The sequence below is a fragment of the Oryza glaberrima genome, chromosome 3 (assembly GCF_000147395.1).
Source record: "Oryza glaberrima chromosome 3, OglaRS2, whole genome shotgun sequence".
Taxonomy (NCBI): domain Eukaryota; kingdom Viridiplantae; phylum Streptophyta; class Magnoliopsida; order Poales; family Poaceae; genus Oryza; species Oryza glaberrima.
In genome coordinates this window covers 23,557,150-23,578,495 of record NC_068328.1, presented here as the reverse complement: position 1 = coordinate 23,578,495, position 21,346 = coordinate 23,557,150, and the positions used below count along the sequence as shown (strand labels likewise).

At 40.6% G+C, this 21,346-nt stretch overlaps 1 protein-coding gene and 1 pseudogene across 1 annotated transcript; both read left to right on the top strand.

The window, feature by feature from the left end:
• The first annotated feature begins 437 nt into the window (after nucleotides 1–437).
• LOC127766860 (exocyst complex component SEC3A-like) lies at nucleotides 438–11,559 on the top strand. Its single transcript, XM_052292024.1, has 25 exons — nucleotides 438–680; nucleotides 2,305–2,381; nucleotides 2,558–2,638; nucleotides 2,739–2,806; nucleotides 3,062–3,164; nucleotides 3,416–3,573; nucleotides 4,924–5,041; nucleotides 5,213–5,317; nucleotides 5,715–5,816; nucleotides 5,893–6,030; nucleotides 6,366–6,494; nucleotides 6,588–6,668; nucleotides 6,753–6,827; nucleotides 7,080–7,253; nucleotides 7,339–7,483; nucleotides 7,590–7,654; nucleotides 7,809–7,979; nucleotides 8,083–8,162; nucleotides 8,903–8,984; nucleotides 9,083–9,180; nucleotides 9,317–9,425; nucleotides 9,504–9,572; nucleotides 10,380–10,445; nucleotides 10,831–10,920; nucleotides 11,180–11,559. Exons 1-25 carry the CDS (start codon nucleotides 509–511, stop codon nucleotides 11,288–11,290), a joined length of 2,667 nt encoding a protein of 888 aa, XP_052147984.1. The 5' UTR covers nucleotides 438–508; the 3' UTR covers nucleotides 11,291–11,559.
• A 4,141-nt stretch (nucleotides 11,560–15,700) lies between these two features.
• On the top strand, nucleotides 15,701–19,456 carry LOC127766344 (uncharacterized; annotated as a pseudogene).
• Nucleotides 19,457–21,346: the final 1,890 nt, after the last annotated feature.

Below are 21,346 nucleotides of genomic sequence, written 5' to 3'. Positions count from 1 at the left end.
TTGGTTAGTCTGTTGAAGTGTGATTTTTATATCTAAAATTATTAAAATTAAATTGAAGAGTAGGGTAGCAAAATTAACTTGGAGAGTAGGGTAGCCACGATTTTGAAGGAGAAGAAGAAACAGAAAAAGGAAATACAGAGAGAAATGAAGTCCAGAGGCTGGCACAGTCTACCGTAGCAAGCAGCGACCGAACGAGTCCGTGTCCGGTACTCCGGTTCCACTCGCAAGTCAAGTCCTCCCACAAGTCAACCAACCAAAACCACGTCCAAAGTCGAACCCGACCGTCTCCCACCGTCCCCGCGGTAAAAAGGTAAAAAAAAAAAGAAAAAGAAAAACAGGCAGTAAAAACGGTAAAAAAGAAAATGATTTGGTTTTTGATTGATTAATCTCGACTCTTTGAGGAGTCTGAGGCGACACCAACTCATCCCTCTTCCCCAACCGCGGCCCACCTCGTCGTCCTCCTCCTCTCCTCAGATCGGCGGCGAGCGGCGGCGGCGGCGCACGGGCGATGGCGAAGTCGAGCGCGGACGACGCCGAGCTGCGGCGCGCGTGCGCGCAGGCCGTGGCGGCTTCGGGGGCGCGCGGCGAGGAGGTGTCCTTCTCCATCCGCGTCGCCAAGGGGAGGGGCATCTTCGAGAAGCTCGGCCGCCTCGCCAAGCCCCGCGTCCTCGCGCTCACCGGTCACTGCCTCCCCCCCCCCCCCCTCCTTCCTTCTCTCCTCTCTTCTCGCTCTGCTGCAGCTTTGCTGGTTTGTTCCCCTGCTTCGATTCGGTCCACGGTAGCTGATTTGGTTGCTCGGAGAGGGATCGCTCTGGTGAGACTCGAGAAGTAGTAGTAGTAGCTGATTTGGTTGCTCGGGGAAAAGCTACCATGTTTAGGGAGAAAATGTCACGCTGCCCTAATCCTGTCTGATCTTCGCTGCCGAGATCCTTGCTCGGATTTGGGATTCGAGTTTCGTGATCTGGGGAGCTTGGATCGAGCGATGGCCTGTGGTTGGACTTCTGTTGACAGCCTAGACCACTAGGGGACTATACAAGGTGTTGTTTTGGGCAGAGATCCTTTTTTTTTTTTTTTACTTATTATATGCGGTTAGCTGTAAATTGCTAAAGTTAGTAAATTTTCGTGCATGCGCCACTGGAGCTCCAAATGAGAATCTGCCATACTGCGCAAGGACACAGAATCATCAGAGTTTTGGAAGCTGGAGCTGATCCTATACTGGAAGTAGCCTACACTACAATTCGATCCTATACTTGAAGCATCTTGTACAAGGAACATTTCTTTTAGAGCTTTCATCATGCGGTGTTGAGACCGAAATTTCGAATACCGGTACACAAGAGTTAATGCATGGATTGATAGGAACGTCTAAGCATCTCACCAGACCAGTAATCGTTGGAATCGACTAGGTGTTGGAGCTGATTGGACAAGTCCTTGTGAACTGTGATTAGATGGAGCCTGGAGTTGATGACAGTTGTTAGAGATGCTCATTAACACTACAACTTGTAGGATGAAACGTTCATCATTGTCAGAAGGATCTGCCATTACTTGTCATAAAAGGGGCTAGGACCGACGAGCTAATTATTTTTTCTCCCATATGGATGGACCTGGGCCAAGTAGTTGTCAAATCCTTGCGTGTCCAAGACCAAAACTTTATCCCTGGTTTCTTTTGAAAGGCTTCATTGGCTAAGGGAATCAGAAGCCTTGGCCAGTATAGCCACTTCAGACTTTTAACTTGAAGCTTGCTTTTATTTTTGGGAGGCAGATAAGATAATCAAGATGTTTAAAACTTATGAAACCGGAATTGATGTCTCTCAATGTAATGATGCACGTTAGTGTGGATTGTGGAATTCTCAAAGTTAGCGTGGATTGATGAACATTGCTGTGCTGAATCGATTGCACTGACTTCCTACTTCTTTGCAGTTGGAATGTTGGATTTAGTTATCTGCTTTATCTGGTGGGCAACACTCTATAAATACTTGATTATTAGAACAAGGAAACCTTGACATTTTGATATTGATTACTCTGATTGTTTTGGCATGGTCTAAATGAAGTGAAGAGTTAATCTTTGGTTATCTCAAATAAACATGATAGTTATACTTTAGAAGTGTTGTTTGCCAATATGTTATAAACATATTTTAAACTTGTTAGTACTTAACAGTGGAGATTTGCTAGTATGTCTGTTTGCAAGCTGGTTTGGTTGACGTATAAATAGGACTTAATTATTGTCATGCTAGATTTAAGACAGTATTCGTTTCTATGTAAAGCATATGCTTGTAACAACTGCTAAACAGTAACAACTTCACGCAGTTAAACAATCGACAAAAGGTGAGGCAGCCAAAGCTTTTCTCCGAGTATTGAAGTATTCATCCGGCGCAGTACTTGAGGTTTGTTTTCTTTACTATATGTGAGCATCTGCATCTAGCTTATGTTTACTATTGTAACTTGCCTTCATTATCAACTATTTCAATAAACAAATCACACTTTGTATTTTTCTTCTTACCACTTTCTGCAGTTCTCTTTAGTCTCCCTTTAGAAACATAATATCTTCCTTTTGTTTCAGCCAGCCAAGCTTTACAAGTTGAAACATCTCACAAAGGTTGAGGTTATTTCGAATGATCCTAGTGGTTGCACGTTTGTATTGGTACTTACTTTGATCCCTCATTTGCATTGTCTTTCTGTAATAGTTAATAAAAGCTAATGGCTTATCCTCTTCTAACTTGTTGTTATGGGCTGGATTGCAGGGGTTTGATAACCTTAGAAGTCAGAGTGTTGCCCCTCCACAATGGACAATGCGCAACATTGATGACAGGTTATTGCCTAGAAACATTTCTGTAGTACTGAACTGCTACTTTTATTTATGTAATTTACATGCCTTAATGAATTTACAAACTTTGCAAATGTATACATACTTCTATGTGTATGTGTAGTGTCTATCTACCTTCTATCGTTATGTTAAGTCATTCATTGCATTGGCATGAGTCTGTTTGCATGTTGCGGGAGAATACATTGATATGTTTATTTGCAGGCTCTTAACAAATTTTTTCTATTCGTTTTTTTTTTACAGAAACCGCCTACTTTTTTCTATCCTGACCATGTGCAAAGAGATACTTAGCTATCTTCCAAAAGTCGTTGGAATTGATTTTGTGGAGCTAGCCCTCTGGGCCAAGGTGCATATATAACTTTGCCTTTCATTGCATAAAACTGTCTTTTGACTTCCCCCTGACTCGACCACTCCCTTCCAATTTACTAGTTTAATTAGTGGGTAGTTGAAATCCAACCCATTTTGGCCTAAAACACTTCAAATTGGAAGGGGGGGGGGGGTTATAAGTTTAGTTTTTCAAGCTGCTGGCGTACCTTTTGCATATTAAATGACTTCAATGGATTGTTGGCTAGATAATTTCTAATTAACCTTTTCCAGGAAAATACAGTTACTCTGGACAACCAATCTAGCACCCAAGATGGACAAGAAAAATCTGTCACAACTCAAACTGAGAGGAAAGTAACTGTAACTGTTGAAAATGATCTTGTGTCCCAAGCAAAGGATGAAGAGGAAGACATGGAGGCACTTCTTGACACGTAAGTATGGGTGATGCCATATGTGCGCTTTATTGTCTAGTTATTACAAACTAAAAAGGATTAATTGTGACTATACCATTTTATTATTCTACTATTGTTTTAACTTTTAACTCTACTTTCATATTTACTCTTCTGAGTAAATTGCACATACTCAGTCACTTAGCTTGTTCAGCTAGTTCAAATAGGTGACTTAGACTAAACTTACCACGATCAATCTGATAGTCATTCTGGTTTGCATATTGGTATGGAAATTTTCAGTACCTTACTATCCCAGTGTACCATTATGGTGCATATAATAATTAATATTTCAAAAATGTATATGTGGTCATACATGTTATAACCTTTGCAAACAGCCAAATAGTGTGATGCAAAGAATAATATCTAGCTGTGGCCAAGTGAATGAACATGTAAAGAAACAAATGCAAACATATCATATAATATAGGATTAGACGATTAGTACTAGAAATCATGCTTGGCTAGGTATTCCCATACAGGAGCGTGCGGTTCTCCTGTGCTTCTTGGTTCAAGTGCTTACCTAGATGCTCGGAAGAGTAAATTCCAGCGGGATAGGCGGTATCAACCAGAAAGTGTGGAACTCAACGGAATTAGAGATTTTTAACAGTATTAATGCCTCTACATACCATTTTTCTTAACGAAACAGAATGTTCCAGGAATTCCAGACATAATTGAACAGTGTTGATTAGTTGGCACCAAAGACCCAAGACTATCTAAGTCACTAACTTGTTTATATCTAGGTCACTAAACCTGTTAAGTGGATCACTTTGGGTCATTACAAGTCAGGCTATGACTAATGACATGGAATGCTGACTCATGTAATCGTAAAAGTTGCATTAGATTGGAGATAAGGTTAGCTAAACCTTCTTAATTGCCCTTGAGTCCTTGACTCCAACAATCACTATCACAAGTTACAATACTTACATGAGCCATATCCTGATTGCATCAATCATTATTTCTCATATGTATTTTATATGGAGAGAGGAAATCTTGAAAGATCAAAACTCATGGGCGAATCAAAATTTATTGTAGCCATTGCTGTCATCATGTGTCACCAAGGTGCAATTGCTGCCTTGAGGGGATAAGTCAACATGACAAGTCTTAAAGCATCAAACAGGTTTAGTCATATACACATTTTGAAAGTTCAGTGACCTAGTTAAACAAACCATACAACTTTGACGACCTGTGGTGCAAATGCAATTACTCTTACACAATTCATACTTTATACTTGCATATGTTGAAATTAATTTCAGTCCACCACTCCGTTATCTCTCACTTCAACCTTTTAGCATCAATCCTTTGGCAGCAAACATTTTACTGTTGTAAACAATGCAGATATGTCATGGGCATAGGTGAAGCAGATGCTTTCTCTGAGAGATTGAAACAGGAACTTGTTGCTTTGGAAGCAGCCAATGTCTATCAACTACTGCAGAGTGAACCTTTAATAGATGAGGTACTGCATTCTTTATACTTGATGTGGCTCTTTTTTTTTTTGGCAATGAACAGTAATGGGTATCTGATTGCACTGCTGTCTGCATTTAACCTTTAGTTCTTCAAATGATGATTATGTATTTTCTTGGCACTAACTATATTTCATTGACTGATACAATTATTGGATTTTCAGGTTTTGCAGGGTCTGGATGCTGCTAGTGCAACCGTAGATGATATGGATGAGTGGTTACGCATTTTTAATATGAAGCTCAGGCATATGAGAGAAGATATTGCATCGGTATGCTTATGGTTACATGTTTGGTATTATGTAGAAGTTATGAAATTCTCTTACCAACATCTAGAAATTAAATATCTTCTTGCCTATAGTTACACATGTCTAATGATAGTTAAAGAACACCTTTCCCCACAAGTTCACGTGTTTATAATACATACTACCTCAGTCCCATATTATAGCTATTTTGTCCCAAATGTAGCTACTTCTCCACCTACTTCTCCATCTCAACCAATCACAGCCATCTCTCATTTAATTTTTTCTTCACGTACTTTCTCATATCAACCAACTCAACCTTAATAGAAATAGCTATAATATGGGACGGAGGTAGTATTACTTTTTACTCTTTGCCAAAGTTCCTTATATTCTTGGTATTCAAACTATACATGTTCATATTTTGCAGATTGAATCACGCAACAATGGCTTGGAGATGCAGTCCGTAAATAACAAAGGACTCGTTGAAGAACTAGAAAAGTTGCTTGATCGCTTGCGAATTCCACAGGAGGTATGGTGCACAGGAAAACGTTATTCACTTCTGAAATGTGACGCCTAATATTTGGTTTTTTTATTTAATGTTGCAGTTTGCAGCATCATTAACTGGGGGTTCGTTTGAAGAGTCACGAATGCTGAAAAATGTTGAGGCATGTGAATGGTTGACAGGGGCCATTCGCAGCCTTGAAGTGCCAAATCTGGATCCATGCTATGTTAACATGCGAGCTGTAAGCTATGCTTGCTTATTTTTTCTTATTTAGCACATTTATTTCTAACCAAGGCATGTACAAGGATTTTTACACAATGATAACAGTGTAATTATAATAACTTGCATAATAAAACACTGTTGTTCTTTTTGTAAATCTGAATCCCTATTTCGAAATAAACTAAATGTGCCTTCTCGAATTACTTATAGTGGTCAGGTAGCCATTTATAGGATGTAGCCATTTCACAAATAGACCTTTCCAGGAATCCAGGTTCTTGGTGAACAGTTATTGCTTCAAGTTTCTTGACAATTAGACCCTCTTGAGTTAAACTATTTCTGTTACAAAAAACCTTCCAGGTTAGGGAAAAAAGAGCAGAACTGGAGAAACTGAAGACAACTTTTGTTCGACGCGCATCAGAATTTTTGAGGAACTACTTCTCTAGCTTGGTGGACTTCATGATAAGTGACAAAAGCTACTTTTCTCAGGTTTCTTCACAGACCCATTCTTCGCAGCAATTTATTACCTTCTATTTTTGTTTTCTGAGATGACTCAGAGAGTTCTCTTTTAACTGAAAGTAGCGAGGGCAATTGAAGCGGCCTGATCATGCAGACCTAAGATACAAATGCAGAACTTATGCCCGACTTCTGCAGCACTTGAAGGTTCCAACCTCTTAACTTTTGTTCTGTGCTCATTACATATTATAAACTCTGTCACTCTCTCATTTCCCATTGCTCATTGCGCAGAGTCTGGACAAGAGCTGTTTAGGCCCCTTAAGGAAAGCATACTGTCATTCTCTTAATTTATTGCTTCGTCGAGAGGTCAGAATAAAAACATTGAATGACTTTGGTATTTGATATAGTCTATGTTCAGTTCTTCGCGCTCTAATATCTTGCCTATGTATTTCGTTGTGATATGTTCTGTTTTCTATGTCGCGTTTGAATTCTCTATACTATTTGTGAACATATACCATATGAATGTACACACACTCTATCTGGTCCTTGTTAATTGATTTTTTTAACTTGTCCATTCCAACAGCTAAACATGTAATCTTTCCCCATAATTTGATTTAGGCACGTGAATTCGCCAATGAACTTCGAGCAAGCACGAAAGCACCTAAAAATCCAGCTGTTTGGCTTGAAGGTTCTAATAGTGGCGGTCAGAATGGCAGTAGTGCTGACACTTCAACAGTATCTGATGCATATTCAAAGATGCTAACAATATTTATCCCACTTCTTGTGGATGAGGTTATTCCATTTATTCTTTAGTGCATTACTTGACTATAAAATCTGCTTGAGGATGTATACAAAATAATGAGTACTACATTTGCAGAGTTCCTTTTTTGCACATTTTATGTGCTTTGAAGTACCTGCCCTTGTTCCAGCTGGTGCTCCGAATGCTAAAAGTAGATCAGGGGGAAATGACCCAGATGATGACCTGAATCTTATGGATCCAGATGGCAATGATCTCAAACCAGGTATGCTTGCCTCAAAGCTTGCCTTGAATCTTGATGAATATATATGCCTCCGTGTTGTGTTCATAATGTCAATGCTCATTTTCTTACATGACAATAATATTTCCAGATGATACATCTGCTGAATTGGGTACATTGAATGATGCTCTTCAAGAACTACTCGATGGAATCCAGGTAGATTTAATTTTGCTTGCATTGACAATTGAACCAAAGAAAAGGAACAAATTTTGAACCAAAAGGAATACAACTTTCTATGCAGCAGCTTGTGATCCAGTATAGTGCCTCCTCATATTGATTGCAAAATACACCTTTTGCTTTTCTCTTTTAGGAAGACTTCTATGCGGTTGTCGATTGGGCATACAAGATTGATCCCTTGCGTTGCATTTCAATGCATGGGATTACAGAACGATACCTGTCCGGTCAGAAAGCTGATGCTGCAGGATTTGTTCGCAGACTACTTCATGACTTGGAGTCAAGAATATCAACACAGTTCAGCAGGGTTAGTGCCCTCAGTTCAGGATGTGCTGCTATATTATATCTATGTAGAAGAGATCCATTGTCTATCTACTCTCATTAATGTCATCTTAATTTTCCATTTCCAGTTTATTGATGAAGCGTGCCATCAAATCGAGCGCAATGAAAGAAATGTACGGCAGACAGGAATACTAGCCTACATTCCCAGGTACGTGAATGGAATGCATTCATCATCTCTGTCAGCATGGTGTTATGATGTACTGCTACTTTAGATATTCTCTCTCTCTCTCTCTCTGTGCACGCACGCGCAAAAGTGCTACTTTAGTTATTCTATGAAAACATACTAATTAAATTCTTCAGGTGAGGTGTCTGAGTGTCTTTCCTCTTGGATGTTTTATTTTTAATATGTTGGTATAGTAGTTCTTATTACAATATATCAAACATTTTATATAGTTAGACGCTTATACTTAGACCAAGATAAAATTCCTAAATTTATATTGGATTCTTTGCCAAACCCAGTAATTCATATATTCATAAGAACATCCACAAGGACAAAGGTCCCATTGGAAAACTGAAGCTGAACATACATGGTGGAGAACCTGAAAAAATTGAATGTCTGTCTCCATAGGTTGTCGTAATTAGTATGACTCAAAGGATTCTCAGTTATGCAACGCTTATGTTTAGTTGTGACTGGAGTATGTAGAAAAATGACGATAAAGGTCCTTTGAATCTGGGAAACATTGATTTATATTATATTTGAGGACTTTGGCAAGATATGGCTATTCTTTTTATAATATAAGGTGCAACATTGACTAGTATCTGTACTAGCTCTGTTCAGAACCAATAACACTGTTTATATTGTGATGAGAGTGTCTGTGTTTTATATCAACTGCCATATTTGTAATACAGATAATATATCACTGTTATGCATTCTTCACTTGCATGTAGATTTGCTGTCCTTGCATCACGAATGGAGCAATATATTCAAGGGCAATCCAGAGATTTAATTGATAAAGCATACACAAAGCTAGTGAGTACCCCCCCCCCCCCTAGCTATTTATACTACTAGCTGTATAAATTCGACCTATTTTTCCTTTGTGAATAAATGGCTTTTGGTATGATTTATAGGTCAGCACAATGTTCACAACTTTGGACAAAATTGCACATAGTGACCCCAAAACTGCAGACATTGTATTGATAGAGAATTATGCTGCCTTCCAGAACAGGTTATGTTTCTTTCTTGTGTTGTTCATAAATCTTCTCAATCTTTTTTGCATGAGGTCTTTTTTGTTTGTATGTTTGGCACCTCATCATTTTGTGGATATACAGGTGACTAAACTATTATGTGTCTGTTGGATGCAGTCTTTATGACTTGGCTAATGTTGTGCCAACTCTTGCAAAATTCTACCATGAGGCCAGTGAATCATATGAACAAGCTTGCACTCGTCATATCAGTTCACTTATTTATCTTGTATGTATCTATAATTAGATTCTATTTGCTGTACATATAATGAATTCCAATTCTAAGCGCTTGTTTTATATATGGCAGCAATTCGAGAGGCTGTTTCAGTTTTCTCGAAAAGTCGATGAATTGACATACACCATAGCTGCTGAAGAGGTGAGCTGATACTATGTTTTAGTGTTCTACTATTCCATGGACTATGATTTCGAATCCTAATTAGTAATGTTGAACTGGGCTGTTACATGAAAACTGGCATGTTTATAGACCAGCAGATAGTGCCTTTTGGTACGACACTGAGTTACAAACAGTTCACATTCTAAATTGTTTCAGGTTGTCTACTGTATTTAAAGGCAACAATTTATGAAGTTCTTTGTAATAAATTTGAACTATTTCTTTACTCCATAGGATGTGAGGTGATGGTCCAATACACCCATCACTCCTTGGAGATCTTTTGTTACTACATATATGTAGACATGTGACTTTATGCTATCTATAGTAAAAGATGTCATTCTTTGCATGTATATTTTTAGGTTTATGATTGATCTCAGGTAATCATGTAAATATATCCTTCTGAATTGAATGCATTTTTAACTCTAGATCTCGTTAGTACTTTTATTTGGTGTCTGCTACAGAGCATGGGCACATTGCTAGTTATAATTAATTCATTTGATGAGTGGGTACAACTGTATAACAGTAAAAGTTGTAGGCTAGTGGTGTCTGAACTAGTCCTAGATTTATAACAAGCCAGCAGCTTAGTTTGTTGCCTGTTTTTAGCAACACTGTCTATTGCCACATGGATAGGATTTACAACTCAGGCTTTTTGAGGTGGTGGGGTTACATGCTACAATGATTTGCATGCTGATTTTACTGATTTCTATTGAAAAGACAGAAATGACAACAGTTTGTTATGCAAAGTTCCTGTTCATTGAAGGAAACATCTAACTTTTGTTTCTTTAAATTCAGATTCCTTTCCAGCTAGGGCTGTCAAAAACTGATCTAAGGAGGGTGATCAAATCCAGTTTATCTGGGGTAAGTCAAACAGAGAATTGCTTCATGATTTTGATGTACTCAAGTGCTTTTCTAGTTTCTGCCAAGCAAATCATAAATAACAGGATTTGGGCCTGTCCATTTCTTTTTGGATACTTGGTGCATGTTATTTTGTAATTTGGTTTAATCATCTCTTCAATTTTGGCCCCAATTGCTAATTGCCCCCTCACTTCTAGAATAATGGAGCAGCTTCTCCTCCCTTATTTATTTTGCTTATGAAGCTGGTGCACTTTAAAATTGTCACTATGAATTCACATGTAAACCTTGCAGACCGAAATGTTAGCTGGTGCCATTATATCTTTTGTTTAAGATGCTGCGGTAACGTAACATTTTCAATTTGAATTCACAAAATTGTGAACATGTGCAGATTGACAAGTCAATCGGTGCCATGTATAGGAGGTTACAGAAGACACTGACTTCTGATGAGTTGTTTCCTTCACTGTGGGACAAGTGCAAGGTAAGCTAGCTGCTTAACAACCTTACGTACCTTTATTATAAGGTAGGTAGGTTACGCTGCAGTTTACTATCGCAGTGAAGTCAAATATTAACCTTTTTTTATGCATACCAGTGATGCAATTTTGTAGTAGAAAAATAAGCTCTGTTTGGGATACTGATGCAAACATCGCAAAAAAAACAGTGTGGATCTTTATGATTCATTGGTTTTCCAATGTGGAATGGCCTCATGCTGATTTCTGTCACCTGCTGAATGTTTGCAGAAAGAGTTTTTGGACAAGTACGAGAGCTTCGTTCAGATGGTGACGCGGATCTATGGAAATGAGCCCATCATGTCGGTTGCTGATATGAAAGATGTCCTTGCTAACTTCTAGATATAAGTACAGCGCCATGTATCATTTCACAGTGCAGTAGCTATCTGTATTCAATTCATTTGATTGAATTTTACACATCCACTTTTGCTAGGCCTTATTAGAGTATATATATATATGTTCCCTGGTTAAGTTTATCTGTGTGGCCTCTGTATAGCCGTGGATATGATCTGCTTCCGTAAACCATACATGCTGAGCAGTTGCATCAGGCTCAGAACTGTAAAACAATTAAATTTATCTGTCTCAATGTAACAACACCTGTTTGGATAAAATGTGCCCGGTTACCGTGATGCCATTTACGAAACTTGCTGCTGTCCATTTATGGCTGTGTGAGCTGCAAGGCTAAGCTTTTAGTACTTGTTATATCTCCACTTGAGCTACGGATGGAAAAATAAAATCAGGTCTGAGTTCCTTTGTTTGCTGGTATAGTGGTATCTGATTCGTTCTCTTTTTGTTTACCTTTAAAGGGGGTTGTCTAAAGTGTAGTGGATAACGGTGAGATCGCCTTTTGTCTGTCAATCAACAACTTTTGACTTGAACGTTCAGTCACTCTGGCCCTTGATTCCAGATGACTGGCTCCTTAAATTATGAATACGAGGGACTTAAATTACGAACACGAGGGAAAAAAATTTCTTGAACAATAGATTTTGCAATGCGAGACAGATGCAGCTCAACAGTGCTTGAAAGCAATCATGTTTTGTCCAAACCTCATGACGTTATGAGTCCTTTTTGCTTATCATCACTGCTGCATGTCTATGTAACTGTTGATAAACAAACAAAAAATGATTCAAAAGGTTGCGAAATTGAACAAAGGACCATATCACTGCACCATCAGAACCCATAACACAGCCTCCATGAAAACAAACTAAGAAACCCTTCATCATTCATCAGAGAAGAAACTCTTACAACATGTAAACGTATCACCAATCTCCAATTACTCATATCAAGAAACTATAGTTGTGAAGACAAAAAGAAAAAGAAAGAAAAACACGAAATATGGGGGAGGATAGAGCTGAGAAAAATGCCTCGATTTCGGTGAATAGATATTCGCATCATCATTAGGAAAATCTCTCCAAATAAAGAACAAAAGAAAAATAATCCAAAAGAAGAGAGGAAAACTCAAAGCAAGAATCAAGAAACCTGGGAGAAACAGAAATCGAAGCAGACTAACGCAGAGCTGGCGGCGGTAGAGGCAGTTGCATATTGGCACACACTGGAAAAGCTTTATAGCAGCACAAGGAAGGAATCTAGGGTTGGAAATAATAGTTTCCCTTTGTATTTACACTTTTGCCCCTAATCACGTGGTTCATTTCATTCTGCCCGGCAAGGCATAACCAAGCAAACAAAATTGCTTAGTACTCTCTCTGCCGAAAACAAATCGAGTTCTGCGGTTAGTTTAACTTTATTTCAAAATAAATCCACTCTTACTTTCTCACATATCATCTGTCCATAGATAAAAAAATTTATTCCTTTAATATCCCTCATCTATCTATCAGCCAATATATAGCAACTTCTAGCTATGTGTTGCCCCCCAGTTTTATACACCAGAAACCCTATCTGTTTATAATGCCATTCCCTAAATCAGTAATAATACACACGTGATAAAATTATATATCCGCGATCACAAACGCAGCGAATTGACCCTCAACCATAGGCGCGGCGGCTGTCAACACTGGCGCCACGTCACTACGTCAGCTATATACACACCCCCACGGCTACTGGAGACAAAGTTGCAGTCGGCATCTCCGTAGCCACAGAGGCACTGAAGGCTGACGGCGCCCACAGCGAGAACCAGATGAACATGCCTGACCTGCTAAGGACGGGCGGGCGAGGTTTAGAGAAGAACATGAGAGAGGAGCGGATGAAAGAGGAGGGAAATTTAACTATTTGCTACTATTATATTTGCCACTTATCCAAACACCGCGCTTAGATTTGCTTTTATTTTTTCCCCTATAAGGTGGTGGCTTCTTAACTATTTGCCGCTTTCGCCTATGTGGTATACCAACGTGGCACCCCAGTGTAAAAATTCAATGTGGGACCCACCTGTCAGTCTCACAACTCTCCCCTTCCTCTCTTCCTCCGGTCTGGCTAGCCTCACTTGCTGTCAGCGCTGCTCCAATCAGCCCCGTTGTCCTGGAGGTGGGAGGCAGCATTGACGAAGAGCTCCTTGAGTTGGAGGTAGGAGCGGAGGACGACCTCGATCCCCTTGGCACCAAAGGTGCATGAGGCGATGGAGCTTGCGGAGGCTAGTGGCGGCGACAGCGAGCACGACGACGCCATAATCGGTGACGAGGCGGAGGGAGCGGAGCTTGAGTCGTTGAAGGGTTGGGTTGAGGCGGTCGACGAGGAGCACGAACGTGGGGTTAGCGACGCCCTCAACGCGATAGTCGCACTTGAGGGCGAGCTTGGAGACGGTCGGGAAGCGGGCGACGATCACGTGGAGCGTGGTGTGGAGTGGGACCCGCCAAGCACCGGAGTCATCGTCCCATGGTCCAGCAACACCGCAGCCATCAACCACCGAGGATCGATGAAAGGGACGACATCGGGGCTAGCCAGAGCAGCACTGGCAGCCAGCGGGGCTAGCCGGACCAGAGGGAGAGAGGAAGGGAAGTGTTTGTGAGATTAACAAGTGGGTCTCACATCGATTTTTACACTAGGTGGTCACGTTGGCATGCCACATGGGTAAAAGCAGAAAATAGTTAAAGAAGTCATCACCTTAGAGGGGCAAAAAAAAAAGAGAGGCAAATCTAAGATGAGTATTTGGATAATTGGCAAACATAATAGTGACAAATAGTTAAATTTCCCCCAAAAAATGGTATTTTGGTCTAACTTTTTTTTAACAAAATGCATTGATGAGGTAAGTAGTGCCATATATTGAATAACTATAAAACTGTAATAACAATTTTTCAAATACATGAATAGTGATGATGTTTTCCAATATAGTAAATTTCCAATGGCATAAATCAAATTTACCCAATTCCAAAAACCAACATGCCAAGAATGTGAGGAGGGAATAGGACCCACTCCGGTCTCTCTCCTCATGATCCCATTCCCATCCGATTATAGCTAGCCAAATAGGCTGAGCCATGCTGGGTTGGCCCGGGCACGGCCTTATTGTAGCCGGCCCAGGCATGGCACGACATGCCAGCCTGTGGGCCGTGCGGGCACGATCCGTTTGCTCGTCCCGTGCTTGGGCCAGCATCTTAGGGCCGACACGGCACGGCATGCCTATCGATGGTCCGGCCCAATTATTTTCCCTACAATTTTTTATTTTCCCCTTATATTTCTCATATTTTTTATTTTTTCACATTTTATCATATTTTTACTGTATATTTTCGGTTATATTTCCAATTTTCCCTAAATTTTCCTCACATTAATCCTATATGCATCCTTTTTTCCTTCGTATTATTATTTTTTTCCCTTTCTTTCTTTTTTTCCCCTCAAGTTTCAAACTTTTATGGGCCACGTGTGCTGGTGCCGGCCCACGTGCCGCAACAGTAGGATTTTTTTTCATTTTTATTTTTTTAATATTTACAGACATATTATACCGGTGAAAATATTTACAAAAATAGACCCTACCGCCCAAGTGGAGGGCGGCAAAGTGACATGCAAGATGACGCCGTGTGTGTATTTTGCGCTTAGGTCCCTTGCCGCCCGGTAAATGCAATTTTCGTCGCATGGAAAATTTGCATGCCCGCTCAGCGGCCTTCAATCACACACGTCACCCTGTCGCCCTCTATTTCTGTAAATATTTTCGTCGGTATAATATTTCTGTAAATATTAAAACAAAATAAATTAAAAATGAAAAAATTCGCAACAGTAGCCGTGCTGGCCCGGCACGGCCCAGCATCTCTTTTGGCCGTGCTTGGGCTAAGGCCTTGGCACGGCCCGCTACAGTTGCCGTGCCACCAGAGGGCCCATGGCTTGCTGGGCCGGGCGGGCTATACATCCGATCCATCTCCCTCGTCTCCCTGGCCGTGCCTGAACACGATTTACTTGCCCCGTTCCCCTCCAGGCTCCAGCCGCCGCCGTAGCTCCTTGCACCAAGAGACGATGGGGAGGACAGGAGTCGCTGCTGCTTCCGATCAGTACTCCCTCCGTTTCGAAATGTGTGACACCGTTAACTTTTTAGCACATATTTAACCGTTCGTCTTATTCAAAAACTTTTGTGAAATATGTAAAATTATATGTCTACATAAAAATATATTTAACAATGAATCAAATGATAGGACAAGAATTAATAATTACTTAAATTTCTTTTGAATAAGACGAACAGTTAAACATGTGCTAAAAAGTCAACGGCGTCAAACATTTCGAAATACAACTTTACAAGTCGGCGTCAGGACTAGAGTAGAGTAGTACTATACAACACTTGGAAACTTCTCCGTGTCGCGTCGTGTCGTCTATTACAAGATGGGGATGCTGGGTCTGGCGAGGATCATGTCCATGAAACGCCGCCGCCGGCGGCGGCGGCGGCGGCGAATCCAGGCCGGTATGCCTCTTTTAAATTTTCAGCTTGTTCTCTGCTTTAATCTACTATAACCAGATCCACTGTCCTATATAGCTAAATCATCAAGTTAAAGGGCGTCGTCATCGATCTGTGCACAGAAAGCTCAAACTTTTATCGCCCTCTTCTCCGTCAACTTGTAATCTGTTTACAGTGTAAGAAAAGATATTCTCGGGGACAAAATCATGCGAATCTTACCCCTGTGCACCGGCCTCGTCCCCTTCAGCTCTGGTTCCACTCTGGTGCTGTCGCTCGCAGTCAAGCCAGTAGGATTAGGCTTCTTGATTTGGGAGGAATTAGGGATAAATTAGTGGTCAGGGAGATCAATGGGTCGGTTGTGGCAACGGCGATTAGCAATTGAGCCAGTAGGGTTAGGGTTCTGGATTTGGGGAGGAATTGATGGTCGGGAGGTTGATGGGCCAGTGGTGGAACTGGTGATCGGGACAGGGAGGCTCCCTCCATGCGATGAGGATGGATGGTTGAGTGGGGTAGGGTTGTCAACGAGCCGAGCTTGAGCGAGTTTATATGATTAGGCTCGAGCTCGTTATGAACTCAGAGCCGAGCTCGAACAGCCTCGAGTTTGCAGTTAAGCTCGGGCTTGGCTCGAACGAGCACTCGAGCTTGCCCAGGAGGAACAACAAATGCAAGCACATGCGTTCACCATCAAGAGAATAAACACTAACACTAACGAAAGGCTACACAAGTACTGCAACTAGCTACTCCCTCCGTCCCATAATATAGTAATCTAGGATGGGATGAGAGCCATCCTAGGACAATGAATCTGCGTCCCATAATATAGCAATCTAGGATGGTTCTCATCCCATTCTAGGTTGCTATATTAAGGGACGGAGGTATTAGCCTCTAGATTTGAACGTTGGAATATTAATTGTTTAAATAAAGATGGACGCTGCAGCTGGCCAGCATAGTAGCAGTACTAGTACTCCTGCAGTAGTACAGCAGTAGCCACGGAGACAAAAACACGCACTCAAGCCTCGAGCCTTTGTTGAGCTACTCGAGCTCTGTTCGTTAATGGATATGAGCCTTAGTTGAAGCTCGAGCTTGATTCGTTGTAGCCTGGGGCCAAGCTTATAATGAGTCGAGTTTGAATAGCTTGCGAGCCTTGAGCTTTTTTCACAGCCATAGAGTGGGGTAGGCAATGGAGGGTTCGGCTTCGAAAAAGTTAGCTCAAGCGGCAGTCATGTGTGGTGGCATGAAGCGTTGCCAAAGCTGAGCTGGGTGGGGTGGCAGCAGGTGTGAATATAGAAGCCTGTGAAAAGAGGATGTGTGGTGGCAGAGGAGGCAGGGGCTGCGGCAGGTAGGCTAGAGTGAGCTGCGGCTGGTGCTGTTGGGGTTGGTGCATATATATTATATGAAAACGCAAACCAACCTGAACAGCTAAATCAAATGGTTCTGTACTTCTGTGTGATTTTGCTTCCTTATATTATATAGCCAGTCTAGTGTTTTCCCCGGTGTTACCTGGACACGGACACAGGTGTCCGGTTTGGCCAAACAATTCGGACACTGTCCAAGTAACACTGGTTTTCTCCCTTTTTCCCCATCATTTTCTTTTCTATAAGCAGACCAGATTTGTTCCTTATCATGATGCTTGCTGTGCTGTAGATGGATCGAGTGCTTCAGACATGGGAAGAAAGGATTCACGCAGCAGGTCTGGAAATGCCAAGAGGGGACCACATCTCACACTGGACAGGCTCCCACAGGTACATAACATAATGCCGAGAGGGCGATCTAGTTCACATTTTAGCAAAACATCCTGGAGAGCATAAAAGATTCAGCAGTGCCAGTGCATGGCCCTGAAACAAAATTATGATATGCATACATTCAGGCATTGTTTCAGCTCTTCTGAATCAGGGCATAGCTACTTCAGCAAATAAGTAAACAAATAATGCTACTGGAATAATAGAATAGGAATGTTATAGCACTATCAACTTTATGACATGCCTTTCTATCTGTTGTTTTTCTCTTATAAGCATTATCACTTTGTCCAACTCAACTTCGTCCTCTTGCCATCCTGTTGTTGAAGTTGTCTTTTATGTATCTCTTGCTCAGGATGTGTTGCATCAGATAATTGCTCTCCTGCCAATGCAAGATGCTGCGCGTGCTGCCTGTGCCTCACGAGAACTTTTACGGTCCTGGAGACATTATCCTGAGCTCAAATTCAGTGCCAAAACATTACCCATGGATGGACAACACAATTGTATACAAGGTCAAATGGATTCATATATCAAGAGGATTGATATTGCTCTGCAAAACCACACTGGTGGTTGGGTGAAGAGGTTTAGGTTTGAACTACAATTTTTTCATGAGTTGTCTGCCCATCATATCAACCATTGGCTTGATGCAGATATCCCTGGGATCGAGGAACTCACCCTAGAGCTGCCCCGGGATGATAAAATGAAATATAGATTCCCATGTAAACTCTTGTTTGAAAAGGGATGCTCAATTCAGTCTCTGTGTCTCTACTCCTGCGCTTTTCGCCCTGATCTAGGAGCTTGTTCCTTCAGAAACTTGAAGAGAGCTTATTTTAGCTTGGTGCATATCACCACTGAAGAACTATGGACCTTTCTTTATAATTCTCTTAGTCTAGAGCATCTGGAACTTGGGTTTTGCCATGAGATAGATTGCCTTAAAATACCTTGCACACTGCAGCTGCTTAATTTCTTGCGGGTCAGACGATGCAACTTGCTGCAGTTAATAATGAGTGATGCTCCAAATCTCTCCACCTTTTACTATGAAAGGCCCCTAATACAGTTGTCACTTGGAGATTCACTGCAACTGAAGCATGTAAACATATCAATCTACCCTTGGTTTAATTTGTTTGAATATGCTCGCAAGGAGCTCCCAACAGTTGCCCCAAACGTTGAAACTCTGTTCCTGATGTCTGCGAATGAGGTTGGTTATTTCTATCCACTCATAGTTCAACCGCATGGAAGATTCCTGCACCTCAAGTATCTGGAGCTTGCGATTGTTGGACCAAGGGATTATGGCTTTGGCTATCAGTACGCTTATCTGGTTACTTTCCTCAGAGCTTCTCCTGTGCTGGAAACTTTTATCTTGCACGTATGACATTTTATCTCTCAAAGCAAAATTTTGTCTTCTTTCATCCTTAAGTTGTTTCCCTTGTCATTTTATCATTAAGAATGAATGATATCGTTTTCCTTTCCTTTTTACTGTGCAGGTGGAGGAGTCTGCTAAAGAACCCTATCCATTGGTTTTTAATCCTAAATACCTAAAAATACATTTGTCACCAGAACATAGCCACCAGAGCATCAAGCATGTGACAGTAACCGGTTTTTGCCACAAGCAGGAACTAGTGGAGCTGATATTTTATATCCTTGAGAACGCAACTTCGCTTCAGTGCCTTACACTGGACAACCGAATTCGTGGTTTTGGGAAGGACTTGGTGGCGTGCATCACACAAGACACTGGAACCCGTGATTATCAAGAATGGTGGAATAATTTTGGTGTCAAAGAGAGAATTCTACATTTTTTTAGGAGAGAATTTTATCCAAAGTCAGACTGGGAGGCTTACTGTTCTTATGTTGCTATCAGAAAGTATATCATTGAAAGGGTTCCCTCATCCGTAGAACTGAAGATACCAGTTGTGCCTTCAGATGAAATTATATCCCGTCTTTCTAAGCTAGAAAGTGAGCTGCTGAAAGACTAGCAACTAACGACAAAGGATGTGATATCGTTCATGAAAAGTTTGCAAACCTTCAGTCCTGCATTTTCGATGTTAGATGAACAGACCCTGCTTGTAAAATCATATTGTTCCTAAGTTACGTCAAAATAACTTTCAGATACTCTCACTCTGCAAATCAGTCAATGGCATGGCCATAGGTCGACTTTTCAGTTACCTGAAAATGTTTAAGCCCTAAATAGATTTTGAGCCATTTGTTTGGGATTTCGGATTTGTTTCATATCTTGTTGAGATTGTTCGGCCCTATTTCTCCTTTGTCAATCATTCTCGGCTGACGGCTGCACACCAGCTGGCCTGGATCCATGAGTTATCCCCCTTCGCTTGTCTATTTTCTTTCCGTTTCCATTGTTACGCTCATATCTCTTACCGTACGTTTCCTTACCTCGCGTAAGCATGTTCAACAGCCTCATGGAATAGTTCCCGATCAAGGCTTTTTATAGTTTTGTGAAATTTTTTTTTTCAATAGTAGCCCTAAGGGTCTCTACGGTCATCATCAACATATGGTTAGTTCGTTAAGTGTTAGCTATTTTTTAAAAAAAAATATTTTGAAACAAGTATCTTATAGATTTTTTTAAGAAAAATATTATTTATTATTTTTTTTAAATAAATTAATATGATTTTTTGAGACAGGTATCTTATAGATTTTTTTAAAGAAAAATATTGTTAAGTAGTCTAGGAAACGTTGGCGTGAATGAAAAAAATAGGGTAAATACCACAGCTAAGGTGGTTTATAGGACTATAATATAATAACATATGCTAATGATAAAGGCCAGTCACTTGGAAGATCCTGATCCCTGCCACGTGACCCGCACATGATCCCCAATTCCCCCAAAGAGAAAATCCCTTCAATACCTTTAAAATTTTGCTAATTCCTTCTGTACCTCTAAATTTTTCTTACTTTTTTTTATACCACTAAAATTTGATTTTAATCCCTTCCATACCCCTCCCATCAATTGACCGTTAGTTGACTGTCTAATTTCTATAAAAATTGACCATTTTACCCTTTGGATGAACATAGAAATTCATGAATTACAGTATTAAAAATGTAAAAGTTTGTCGCATAAGGCTATTATAGTTATGAGTTTGTTGTGCAATGTATTATTTATCACAAAATTTATTTTTAGATAATAAATAAAAAAATATGTATCTATTTTTTAAAAGAAAGTCATAAAAAAAAGGAGTATGCATATAAAGATAGGACTACCAACGCTCACAATATTTTTTATGAATGCTCCCGATCAAAATACCCGTTGTCCTATTAAAATTTTAAATAAAAAATTTAATTTATTACATTTGTTTTATTTTCAAAATTTATGTCAGAAAATAAAATTTTCTGCACTAATTATTTAGTCTAATTAGTTTCATAAAATGCACATATTGTGCAGCGAAACAAAATTTTTAATCGTTTTTCAAGTTTATATTCAAACCTAAAGCATTAAGGGCATAAATATTTGCAACCAAACGTAATAGTGAAATGAAGGAAAATATAACGGTAGGGGCATGGAAGGGATCAAGTTAAAATTTTGGGGGTATAAAGGAGATTGGGTAAATTTTACGGGGTACGAAAGGGATTGAGTGAGTTTGCAAGGATACATAGGAAATTTACTCTTTCCCCAATTGGCCAATTCCCCACCGACCCAGAGGCGGCCTCATTTCTTCTTGGAGCACGCGACCGGGCGTTGTCTCGTCTGAGGCCGCCGCCTTCACGGCCGGCGGCAGAAGCTCCGATCGCCACCCTCCCCGACATTGTCCACCGCCCATCCCGACCTCCTCACTACCACGCTGGTCCGGCGCCGCCCTCCCCGACGTCGTGCGCGATCTCCCCGCTGCTGCC